We start from the raw sequence: 13602 nt of genomic DNA, 5'->3' as shown, positions 1-13602 counted from the left end.
AATATTCGTTGTGTTTTCAGATGGCTAGCGTCGATGCTTGGACTGATTATAATTGGAATCTGCTTAATGTGTGTAAGTACCTCACCACAGTGTGATTTTAGAAAAATATGTAATTACAGTGATTAACTTTCTTAATTGAGCAGTAGTAACTGAACTCACCATGTTATTAGAAGCATATTCGTTAAACCTCGATAAGTAACATACGACTTTCAATGTAACATCGTCGTAGTTACGATCAAAATTCTAGCACGTCTGTAAGAGGGACATCACTCCTTTTATTTTTGGTGTTGTGTGTAAGGCGGTGAACACAGAGGTCAATAGCAATAGCGTATAAATAGTTTTAGGAGCTAAAAAAATAAATTACATAGTAAATTATAACTATTCCAACAAAATAATATCAATCGTATTTAATAAAAGAAAGTCATCTAGCTAAAAGCTGGCAACAGTGTAATAGACGCGGTGAGGTGCCACACGCACGACTCTCTAGTGTTCTCGCAAATGAAAAAATCGATGCTTCAGAGGACTGCCTCCAAATTGAATCACTGTCATTATTACGCTAAATATAAACATCCAGCTATTTCATTAGGTTTCCGATATATTCGCCATATTTATAAGCCAAGACGTTTGGGTACAAAACAGTTACAACAGTTACTTAATATAGCAATGGGGCAACATTACAGCCTCCTGCGAATCGATGCACCTAAATCCATGAGAGAGACAAACAAGATGTATTAGGTCATCGAGATCCTGATCAAATCAATCTTGGCAATTTACAGCTCTATTATCTAGAAAGACTCTGCCTCCGTCTGCAAACAGTGTAATTGTATTGAATGGACGTGGTCACCTAAAGTGCATTTGTAGGAGGTACGATTACTATTTACTTTCCATACGACGACAGAGGTCATTGAAAACCACGATATAACTGTCCAAATTAGTGAAGAACCTGTGACTGATTAAAAAGGATGAAATACAGGCAGTCTTTCACCCTTAATGATCGATATATACATCGAAGAAGCAATGATGCAAATAACATAAAGTTTCGGGACTGGGGTTAATACGCAGAGTGAAAGGATATCAATGACACGATTTTCTGTTCACACTGCTGTCCACAGTAAAACAAAGGAATTAAAGGACTTATTGAAGGGAAAGAACAGTCTAATGGAAGAAAATTATAGACGGTTTGTAAACCGAAGAAAGACGGAAGTAATGACATGAAGCAGTAATTAGATTTTTTATAAACTAATCAAAATTGCCATTAGTTTTTTTTCTTCTGACTGGTTTGATGAAGCCCGCAACAAATTCCTCTCCTGTGCTAAGCCTTTTGTCTCAGAGTAGCACTTGCAACTCATGTCCTCAATTATTTGCTGCAGGTATTCCAATCTCTGTCTTCTTCCACATTTTTTACTCTCTATAGCTCCCTCTAGTATTTCTTGCCCGTGTCTTTCCATATATTCCTTTCCTCGGCGACTCTGCGGAGAACCTCCACATTTCTTACTTTATCAGTCTCCCTAATTTTCAATGTTCTCCTATAGCACCACATCCCAAATGCTTCGATTCTCTTCTTTTCCACCACAGTCCACATCTCACTAGTATACGATGCTGTGTTCCAAGCTTACATTCCCAGAAATTTCTTCCGCAAAGTAAGACCTATGTTTGATAGTGCTAGACTTCTCTAGACCAGAATGCCCTTTTTGTCAGTGCTAGTCAGCTTTTTGTGTCCTCCTTCCTTCCTCCTTCGTCATGGGTGAATTTGCTGCCTATGTAGCAGAATTCCTTCAATTCATCTACTTCGTTATCATCAGTCCTGACATTATGTTTCTCACTGTTCTCGTATCTGCTACTCCTCATTACTTTCGTCTTTCTTCGATTTACTCTCAATCCATAATCTGTGCTCATTAGATTGTTTGCTCGATCCAGCTGTTCCTGTAATTCTTCTTCACATTCACTGAGGATAGCAATGTCAACAGCGAACCATATCACTGGCATCCTTTCACCCCGAATTTTAATCCCACTCTTGAACGTTCCTTTTATCCCCGTCGTTGCTTCTTCGATGTATAGATTCAACAGTAGGAGCGAAAGGCTACATCCCTGTTTTGCACCCTTTGTAATCCGTCTACTGGTACCGAATATCGGCCTTAATTTCAGGAAGAAATTTCTGAGTATAGTTTGAAATACAACATTGTATAGCAGTCAACCATAGACTGTGCGAAAACTGAAATCCAAGAGAATCGAACGTTTGAGATGCGGTGCTATCGAAGGATGCTGAGACTTAGACGGTGTAATGAAATAAGAAATCGGCGAAAAGGGAAAACGTTGGAAAGTAAAATGGACAAGAAGACACCAGGGACTAACATTCACCGTACTAGAGAGAGCTGTAGAGTCTAAAAACTGTAGGGGAAGAGAGACATTGGAATACAGCCAATGAATAACCGAGGTCGTAGGTGTCAGTGCTACTCTGAGATGAAGAGGTTGGCTCAGGAGAGGAATACGTGGCGGACCGCATCAAACCAGTCAGGGGAAAAAAGTAGACAGAGTAGCTTAGAAATTAATGACCATCTCAGGAAAACTTTAATTATTAAGTGAAAGGTCCAAAATATCCGGGTTGATAGGAATAAGTGCGGATCGCTCAGGAACGTATACGAGGTTGTACGAACATCAATTAAAGGCGCAAGAACTGAGTTGTTTTGGACACTGACGAAGAAAGATTGGCTCAGACAGACTCGTTCACAGTTCCGCGTCCGTCGATTGTAACAGAATGAGCAACGCAAACCGGATAGCCTTGTAACTAAATCATAGTTAGTGGCAGGTCGCAAGCTATTGTAAATTTTATTGGATGACGTGAGAACGTTATTTTATCTGATTTTGTGAACTGTAATCAAGAGACTTTGGATCTTGCATGGACATTCGCGCTGATTGCGAATAAATATGGTGGTTTAAAAATGGTATACGTTCCCTTTTATTGTAGTTTACCAGCACTCCAATTAATTCCACATTCTCTTGTATTTGCTTGTAAAGGACGTTTCTAAGTTGTTGCATCGAACTTTAGGGGTGACAGATCACGTTATGGAGAACAACTGCTGTTACAGACATGTTCGCTGACTCTTCCCGACAATGCTAGGGGTCCTTTATCAATCCCCGGCCACGTGACGACGAAATGTCACAGAATTAGCAGTGTGTGCAGCATACTACGTACCCCAATAAATAGACAGAGTGATTTTCAACAAGAAAACATTAAGAATGAGAGTAACTAAGCGGAGAGAGGTATTTTAGAAGCGAGTTAAGAACCTTAATTTTGCTGGTCCTACGCCCTTTCACACGAAACAAATTACAGGCTTATGGGCAACATAAAGTGCATACGCAGTATCTCAGAAGGTATTGAGTGCAAAAGGACGTCATAGGAAATATTGCCAGTGACGTGATCTATCATCTCCACTTGTTTTATATAAATCCATTGTAAGGCAAAAAAAAAAAAAATACGTGCCATGGACGAATTATCCGAAAGAGACGTAAATCAGCAGACCAGATGTACATGTACAGACAAACAGATTATCACAATTTCGGAATAACGAGATAATTTCTTCGCAAATCATCCAGTTCTTCCGAAATCGATGATTTCTTCACAAATGTCCGCGTAGCGGTAGCGTTTCCCCCTATCACGCAGGGGGCCCGGGTTCGATTTCCGACAGGGGACTGGGTTTTGTGTGATTTTCATCATCATTGACCCGCAAGTCGCCGAAGTGGCGGCAACTAAAAAGGACTTGCGATACGGCGGCCGAACTCCCCCGCATGGGGTCTCCCGGCCAACAATGCCATACGCCCATTTCATTTTTTTCTTCACAAATTTTGCAAGTCAGTAACTCATAGGCCCACATCTGGCCTTTATACGAGGAGTTATTCGTTTTGGCATTGGTTGACAGAGTTGTTAGATGTCCTCCTGAGGTATATCGTGCCAAATTCTGTCCAATTTGCTTGTTGGATCGTCAAAATTCCGAGCTGGTTGGAGGGATGGGCCCGTAATGATCCTAACGTTATCATTTTTGGAGGCATTCAGCGGCATTTCTGGCCAATGCAGAGTATGGCAAGAAAGAAGGCAAGCTGTAGAATCTCTCGCCGTGCGGAGGCCGGCATTTTCTTGCCAGAACGTAAGCCCCGAATGACTTGCCATGAAGAGCAAGAAAACGGGGCGTAGAATATCGTCAACGTACCGCTGTGCTGTAAGGGTACCGCGGATGACAACAAAAGGGATTCTCCTATGAAATGAAATAGCACCCCAGACCAGCATTCCTGATTGTCGGACCGGACCATACGACGGGCGATAGTCAGGTTGTCATCCCACCGCTGTCCCACCGTCTCCAAAGACGTCTTCGCTGATTATTGGGGCTCAGTTTGAAGCGGAACCCGTCACTGAAGACGATTCAACTCCATTCAATGAGATTCCAGACCGAAGACGTGTCTGGAGACGCCCCAAATAGCAGTGGGGTACCTATCTGACTGTGGACAGCCATGCGGTCCGACAACTGGCGGACCCTTTTGACTGTCCTCCGCAGCACCCTTACAGCACAGCGGTAGGTCGATGGTATTCTGCGCCCCGTTTTGTTGCCTTTCATGGCAAACCATCATGGGCTTATATTCCAGCAAAATAATGCCTGCCCACGAGAGATTTTACTGCTTGTCTTCGACCTTTCCGAGCATACCTTGGTCGGCAATGTCGCTGGATCTTGAAGCATCCCCAACTCTCTTGAGGTTCCCTTTTTAGGTACTCCACGTTGACGTCTGCTAGTAGAAACGTATCGTCGGTGGGTTTTCCGGCTTTCCTTCCCGATGTGACAGCGACGACTCTCCGATGAGGTGCGGGCCTTGTGTTTTGCTATTACTGCGAGTCTTGTAAATATCGCTTTTATTTAGTAATTTGCCCGACTCTCCCCTTTTATGAATAAGACAGCCTGCGCCACCTTTCGGAGGGAGTGGGGACGGCCAACAGTCACAAAAGTTCATATTAAGCAGTCCGTAAAACACGTAAACGTTCACTTCAGTTAGCGTGTTAGTTAATGCCTACACTTTCCGCTAGATGTTGCTGACTTACTGCTGAATAGCTTTGGTTCCGTAAAACCTTCACTGATTAGTACTAAGTAGACGAAATAAGTACAATTGTATTTCACATAAGTATAATTATATTTCACTTTCACTCTATATTCAAGGATTAAGATGGTGATGGATGATGGCCTATTTAAAAGATTCCTAGCCTGGAGGAATCTAAATAGTCCGCAAATGTCGTTATGCACGCGCTCTACGTCCAGATTCGCAACTAACGGCGCACGATACTTTCAAAAGTCCACACGTTAATATGTGAATACCGGTACCTCTGAATTCACTCGTATCAGCAGATAATTTGAGTTTCTGTCGTCCATTTGTCCGTAAAGCTCCAATCTAGCACTAAAGTCCTAAACTCCCCTTAATACTCCTTTGCTACCAACAGTCAGAGGTCGTACACTACATCACTTTTAATCTCCGTAATATTCTAACAGTTTATCGTGAATCTTAACACGTTAAAGTCAAGTCTAATTATTGTCTCGCTGACTGACACGGGTTCCCCGCCCTTTAACGAAACAATCAAGGAAAAAAAGCGTCAATAATGACGATCAGGCCTTTATATAGGTTTTTCATCACAAGAGTTTAACGTCACTGCCTTCTCCATGACGGAGCTTCCGTGGCTTTGCTGTACTTAGACGTTAAGTTACTTGCTGATATACTATAATTTTGATCTGCAATTACCGAACTCTGATTATACACTATTTTCCCCTCTAAAAATTCTATTCTTAATTTTAAATTATTCTTTCTATAGCTTTTATCACCGTAAACTGAACCGGGGTGTTACAATCTCTCTCTAATTGAGAACATTTAGAGGATTATGGGCAGGGCCCCCCAACCATCTCGGCATTTTGACGGCATAACCTGCCAGTTGGACATAATTTAGCACAACATCCCTCAGAAGGACATCCCGTAACTGTCAATCAATGCCAAGCCGAATAACTGACTGCTTGCTTAAGGATGAGAGGTTGACCAACGAATTATTGAATTGCTCAATTTGTGAAGCTCTTTCTCTTCAACGAATAATGTGATTATTCTGAAATTGTAATCATTGTTCGTCTCTACATGTACATGACATCTATCTATTTCCGTCGCATTCGGACAATTCCTTCCTGGCGCGTCTTATTATTTTCTTTTTCTTTCTTTCTTTCTTAGAGTTTACGTTGAAACACCCTGTATAGCCAGGCTGGATACCTATGAGGCAGACAGCGTCAGAGTTCAGTAAGTGGTAAGAGACTATCTGATGTAGAGACTTCATAGGAACGCGCCTGACGGTTTGTCCTTAACAGGAGGTTACTGCTATGGAGATAGGTTCCCAGATATACTAGTGGATATCTATGGAGGGGTACATCATACACTCCTGGAAATTGAAATAAGAACACCGTGAATTCATTGTCCCAGGAAGGGGAAACTTTATTGACACATTCCTGGGGTCAGATACATCACATGATCACACTGACAGAACCACAGGCACATAGACACAGGAAACAGAGCATGCACAATGTCGGCACTAGTACAGTGTATATCCACCTTTCGCAGCAATGCAGGCTGCTATTCTCCCATGGAGACGATCGTAGAGATGCTGGATGTAGTCCTGTGGAACGGCTTGCCATGCCATTTCCACCTGGCGCCTCAGTAGGACCAGCGTTCGTGCTGGACGTGCAGACCGCGTGAGACGACGCTTCATCCAGTCCCAAACATGCTCAATGGGGGACAGATCCGGAGATCTTGCTGGCCAGGGTAGTTGACTTACACCTTCTAGAGCACGTTGGGTGGCACGGGATACATGCGGACGTGCATTGTCCTGTTGGAACAGCAAGTTCCCTTGCCGGTCTAGGAATGGTAGAACGATGGGTTCGATGACGGTTTGGATGTACCGTGCACTATTCAGTGTCCCCTCGACGATCACCAGTGGTGTACGGCCAGTGTAGGAGATCGCTCCCCACACCATGATGCCGGGTGTTGGCCCTGTGTGCCTCGGTCGTATGCAGTCCTGATTGTGGCGCTCACCTGCACGGCGCCAAACACGCATACGACCATCATTGGCACCAAGGCAGAAGCGACTCTCATCGCTCAAGACGACACGTCTCCATTCGTCCCTCCATTCACGCCTGTCGCGACACCACTGGAGGTGGGCTGCACGATGTTGGGGCGTGAGCGGAAGACGGCCTAACGGTGTGCGGGACCGTAGCCCAGCTTCATGGAGACGGTTGCGAATGGTCCTCGCCGATACCCCAGGAGCAACAGTGTCCCTAATTTGCTGGGAATTGGCGGTGCGGTCCCCTACGGCACTGCGTAGGATCCTACGGTCTTGGCGTGCATCCGTGCGTCGCTGCGGTCCGGTCCTAGGTCGACGGGCACGTGCACCTTCCGCCGACCACTGGCGACAACATCGATGTACTGTGGAGACCTCACGCCCCACGTGTTGAGCAATTCGGCGGTACGTCCACTCGGCCTCCCGCATGCCCACTATACGCCCTCGCTCAAAGTCCGTCAACTGCACATACGGTTCACGTCCACGCTGTCGCGGCATGCTACCAGTGTTAAAGACTGCGATGGAGCTCCGTATGCCACGGCAAACTGGCTGACACTGACGGCGGCGGTGCACAAATGCTGCGTAGCTAGCGCCATTCGACGGCCAACACCGCGGTTCCTGGTGTGTCCGCTGTGCCGTGCGTGTGATCATTGCTTGTACAGCCCTCTCGCAGTGTCCGGAGCAAGTATGGTGGGTCTGACACACCGGTGTCAATGTGTTCTTTTTTCCATTTCCAGGAGTGTACTTTCTTCTTCCGTACATTTATATTTTTCTTGTATTATTGTGTCAAGCTGTTTTCTCATGAAAATGGAAATCAGTGTTTGGCGTCATTGGCCGGGAGGCCCCTTACGGGGCAGTTCCGGCCGCTTTGGTGCAGGTCTTATCACATTCGACGCCACACTGGGCGACCTGCGCGCCGGATGAGGATGAAATGATGATGGAGACAAGACAATACTCAGTCCCTCAGCTGAGAAAATCCCCAACCCAGCCGAGAATCGAACCCGGGCCCCTTAAGAGGGCTGTCCGCTACGGTGACCATTCAGCTATCGGGGCGGACTGTTTTCTCGTGAAACTGCGTCAACAGATATAGTGGCTCCAAAAGCCACTATATTTGAAATCGGTACTATGTACAGAATACTACACGGATAGCGACAACTTTGGACTTTTGAGATAAAATTTCCTAGGTTGTTTGGCTGTGTTATGTTCCTCTTCTAATATCCTCTTACGTAAATTCAGGCTGGATGCAAGTCTGTTGTTAGACATGACCTCGGTTCAAGACAACTGCGTGTGCTGTGGGGTTGCAGATCCCTCTGGCGCGCAACATCAACCACCTGATCGTGCCGAACGCTGGGCTGGGATTCGCCATCGGCATGGTGGACAGCTCCATGATGCCAGAGCTGGGCTACCTCGTGGACATCCGCCACACCGCCGTCTACGGCAGCGTCTACGCCATCGGCGACGTCGCCTTCTGTCTTGGATTCGCTATTGGTGAGTAGCGCGGATATGCAGCGCACGACGCAGAGTGACACCGCTGACCTCCTCGCCTATAGGATTCGAAAGTGAATAACACGTAAATACGAGGAATTCTTTACCCGATACTAGACTAAGGGGATACTGTATTTGCCTCTTCATACACTGTTACTTGCCTTTTAAGGAAAGGCAAACCTACGTTTCTAGCATTTGTAGACTTTGAGAAAGCTTTTGCCAATGTTGACTGAAATACTCTCTTTCAAATTCTGAAGGTGGCATGGGTAAAATACAGGGAGCGAAAGGCTATTTACAATTTGTACAGAAACCAGATGGCATTTATAAGAGTTGTGGGGCATGAAAGGGAAGCAGTGGTTGGGAAGGGAGTGAGACAGGGTTGTAGCCTATCCCCGAGGTTATTCAATCTGCATATTGAGCAAGCAGTAAAGGAAACAAAAGAAAAATTCGAAGTAGAAATTAAAACCCATGGAGAAGAAATAAAAATTCTGAGGTTCGCCGATGACATTGTAATTCTGTCAGAAACAGCAAAGGACGTGGAAGAGCAGTTGCACGGAATGGACAGTGTCTTGAAAGAATATAAGACGAACATCAACAAAAGTAAAACGAGGATAATGGAATGTGGTCTAATTATTTCGGCTGATGCTGAGGGAAAGAGATTAAGAAATGAGACACTGAAAGTAGTAAATGAGTTTTGCTGTTAGGGGTGCAAAATAACTGATGACGGTCGAAGAAGAGAGGATTTAAAATGTAGACTGGCAATGCCAAGTAAAGCGTTTCTGAAGATTAGAAATTTGTTAACATCGAGTATAGATTTAAATGTCAGGAAGTCGTTTCTGAAAGTATTTGTGTGGAGTGTAGCCATATATGGAAGTCAAACATGGACGATAAATAGTTATACACTGTCATGTTACGCCCTACAATTTCGAGCTCTCTAGTGGCAGGGAGCTGGAAATATGCAGCCATTAAGAAGAAAGATGTAGAATGTTAGTAACCTTTGTTTTCAGAATGAGATTTTCACTCTGCAGCGGAGTGTGCGCTGATATGAAACTTCCTGACTGATTCAAACTGTGTGCCGGACCGAGACTCGAACTCCGCAATATCCTTTCTTCCAGGAGTGCTAGTTCTGCAAGTTTCGCAGGAGAGTTCCTGTGCAGTTTGGAAGGTAGGAGACGAGGTATTGCCAGAAATAAAGCTGTGAGGACGGGGCGTGAGTCGTTGTTGGGTACCTCAGATAGTAGAGCACTTGTCCGTGAAATGCAAAGGACCCAAGTTCGAGTCTCAGTCCGGCCAACAGTTTTAATCTGTCAGGAAGTTTCAACCTTTGTTTTATTTAAAAATCTTTGAGAGTTTTCACATAAAAAATTCTAATAATTACTTTTCACGCCATCGTGGGTTTCCTGTGACTCCCATAAATCGATTAATGCAGTGATTACTTTGAAATGTCACCGGTGGTTCCGCGTTCATCCTTGTACTTTCCGAACTTGTGCTTTGTCTGTAATGATCGCTGTTGATTAGATGTTAAAACGCAATTTACACTTTTAATATCATGTCGAACGAACTTTTGCACGGCGTAGCGAAGCAACTCAACGGGACATGGACTAAATAAGTCGATGGAATTCCGCTGCAAAAATATTGAGCCATGCTGACTCTATAGTCGTCCATAATGGCAAAAGTATTGATGGTGCCGGATTTTTTGCACGAACTGGCCTCTGTGTTATGTCTCGTAAATGTTCGGCGGAATCCATCTCGGGCGCTGCGGGTGGCCATATCACTCGCTCGAACAGTCGAGAGTATTCTTCATACCTATCGGCCATAGTTGTGGCTCTTTGACATAGCGAATTGTCATCCACGAAAATTCCATCCTTGTTTGCGAATATGAGGTCCATGAATAGCTGAGAATGGTCAAGTAGCCGAACATAACCATTTACAGTCAATAACCCAAACCATTCCGTGTAAACACAGCCCATACCACAACGGAGCCACCACCAACTTGGACAGTACTTTATTGACATCTTGGGTCCATGGCTTTTTACGGTCTGTTCAAATGGTTCAAATGGCTCTGAGTACTATGCGACTTAACTTCTGAGGTCATTAGTCGCCTAGAACTTAGAACTACTTAAACCTAACTAACCTAAGGACATCACACACATCCATGCCCGAGGCAGGATTCGAACCTGCGACCGTAGCGGTCGCTCGGTTCCAGACTGTAGCGCCTAGAACCGCACGGCCACTCTGGCCGGCTGTACGGTCTGTGCCACACCCGAATCCTAACATCAGTTCTTACCAACCGAAATCGGTACTCATCTGAACAGGTCACGGTTTTCCAATCTTCTAAGACCCAACCGATATGGTCACGAGAACAGGAGAGGCGCTGCAAGCGATGTCGTGTTGCCTGCAAAGTAACTCTCGTCGGTAGTCCCCTGCTGCCATACCCCATTAACGTCAAATTACGCTGCACTGTCCTAACGCATACGTCCATCGTACGTCCCCCATCGATTTCTATGATTATTTCACGCTGTGTTGCTTGTCTGACACCTCTATGCAAACGGCGCTGCTCTCGGTCGTTAAGTGAAGGCCATCGGGCACTGCGTTCTCCATTGTGAGAGGCAATGCGTCAAATGTGGTATTCTCGGAACGCACTTGACGCCGTGTATCTCGGAATTCTGAGTCCCCTAAAAATTGCCGGCCGCAGTGGCCGAGCGGTTCTAGGCGCTTCAGTCCGGAACTGCGCGGCTGCTACCGTCGCAGGTTCGAATCCTGCCTCGGGCATGGATGTGTGTGATGTCCTTAGGTTAGTTAGGCTTAAGTAGTTCTAAGTTGTAGGGGACTGATGACCTCAGATGTTAAGTCCCATAGTGCTCAGAGCCATTTGAACCATTTGAACCCTAACAATTTTCCGGAACTGAATGTTCTATGCGTCTATCTCCAACTACCATTGCGCATGTAGAATCTGTTAATCCCCGTCGTGCGGCCATAATTATGTCGAATACTTTTTCACATGAGTCATCAGAGTACAAATGACAGCTCCACCGATGTCCATTGTAATTATCCGGGCTGTTATGCCGTGGTCGATTGATGAATTCTGTGTCAATTCCCAACGTTTCGACCCCGTCTGCGGATCATATTCAAGGGGGTCTGTAGCTCGATGGAAGGTCCAACACTCCCACTGGCTCGTTACTGACTCCCACTACATTCCGTGTCCGCGTGCTCTCGCGCCGAGGCGTGACGTCACGTGTTTTGAAAACGTCAGTGCAATTGGCCGCTGTCCGTAATTTACAAGCCCACCAGGAAGATACAGGAATACCTTCAGCCTGCCAAGGACGCTCGCAAATCATTGGAAAAAGCTGGAGTGTATAGGATACAATGCAACTGTGGAGATGTTTATGTGGGTACCACTAAAAGAACTGTTTCAAAACGTTTGGAAGAGCACAAGGGCAATTGTAGAAGAGGAGAAACGGAACGATCAGCTGTTGCGGAGCATGCTTTCCAGCCAATGGTTCCAATGGCTCTGAGCACTATGGGACTCAACATCTTAGGTCATAAGTCCCCTAGAACTTAGAACTACTTAAACCTAACTAACCTAAGGACATCACACACACCCATGCCCGAGGCAGGATTCGAACCTGCGACCGTAGCAGTCCCGCGGTTCCGGACTGCAGCGCCAGAACCGCTAGACCACCGTGGCCGGCCCTGCTTTCCAGCCAGGTAACCACCATATTCGTTTCGAGGAGACGCAAGTACTAACGGCCACAAGCGAATATTACGAAAGGCTCTACAGGGAGGCAATCGAAATCGCCAAACATCCTAATAATTTCATTCGAAAGGAGATGGGCGTGAAATTAAACGGTATATGGATGCCGGTGTTGAAGAAGATATGTACCACCCGTCCACCACTGGGTGATGGCAACGGCGATCGACGGCAGCGGACAGCGGCCATTTGCAGTGACGTTTTCATCTACAGCTACATTTACACCTACATCTACATCTACATGATTACTCTGCAATTCACATTTAAGTGCTTGGCCGAGGGTTCATCGAACCACAATCATACTATCTCTCTACCATTCCAGTCCCGAACAGCTCGCGGGAAAAACGAACACGTAAACCTTTCTGTTCGAGCTCTGATTTCTCTTATTTTATTTTGATGATCATTCCTACCTATATAGGTTGGGCTCAACAAAATATTTTCGCATTCGGAAGAGAAAGTTGGTGACTGAAATTTCGTAAATAGATCTCACCGCGACGAAAAACGTCTTTGCTTTAATGACGTCCATCCCAACTCGCGTATCATATCTGCCACACTCTCTCCCCTATTACGTGATAATACAAAACGAGCTGCCCTTTTTTGCACCCTTTCGATGTCCTCCGTCAATCCCACCTGGTAAGGATCCCACACCGCGCAGCAATATTCTAACAGAGGACGAACGAGTGTAGTGTAAGCTGTCTCTTTAGTGGAGTTGTTGCATTTTCTAAGTGTCCTGCCAATGAAACGCAACCTTTGGCTCGCCTTCCCCACAATATTATCTATGTGGTCTTTCCAACTGAAGTTGTTCGTAATTTTAACACCCAGGTACTTAGTTGAATTGAGAGCCTTGAGACTTGTGCTATTTATGGAGTAATCGAATTCTAACGGTTTTCTTTTGGAACTCATGTGGATCACCTCACACTTTTCGTTATTTAGCGCCAACTGCCACCTGCCACATGACGTCACGCCGCGGCGCGGGAGCGCGCGGACACGGAATTTAGCGGCAGTCATTAGCGAGCCAGTGGGTGTGTTGGACTTTCCATCGAGCTACAGACCCCCTTGAAAATGTCCCCCGCAGACGGGGACGAAACGTTAGGAATTGACACAGAATTCATCAACCGACCACGGCATAAAAGCCCGGATAATTACAACGGACATGACATTTCCGGCCGTGAAAGTCTACATTTTAGTAGCTCCACCAATGCACTGCCTTTTTATACATCGTGTACGCGACACTACCGCTATC

General features: G+C 45.6%; 1 protein-coding gene across 1 annotated transcript in view; it reads left to right on the top strand.

The window, feature by feature from the left end:
- The window catches only part of LOC126169519 (synaptic vesicular amine transporter), an 848981-nt gene that overhangs the window by 788317 nt on the left and 47062 nt on the right, over positions 1-13602 (top strand). Inside the window, exons 10-11 of the mRNA XM_049920648.1 lie at positions 21-72; positions 8428-8611. Coding sequence (XP_049776605.1) covers positions 21-72; positions 8428-8611 — 236 coding nt within the window. The remainder of the gene's footprint in view (positions 1-20; positions 73-8427; positions 8612-13602) is intronic.

This window comes from Schistocerca cancellata, chromosome 1, assembly GCF_023864275.1.
Source record: "Schistocerca cancellata isolate TAMUIC-IGC-003103 chromosome 1, iqSchCanc2.1, whole genome shotgun sequence".
Taxonomy (NCBI): domain Eukaryota; kingdom Metazoa; phylum Arthropoda; class Insecta; order Orthoptera; family Acrididae; genus Schistocerca; species Schistocerca cancellata.
This window is presented reverse-complemented; position numbering and strand designations above follow the sequence as displayed.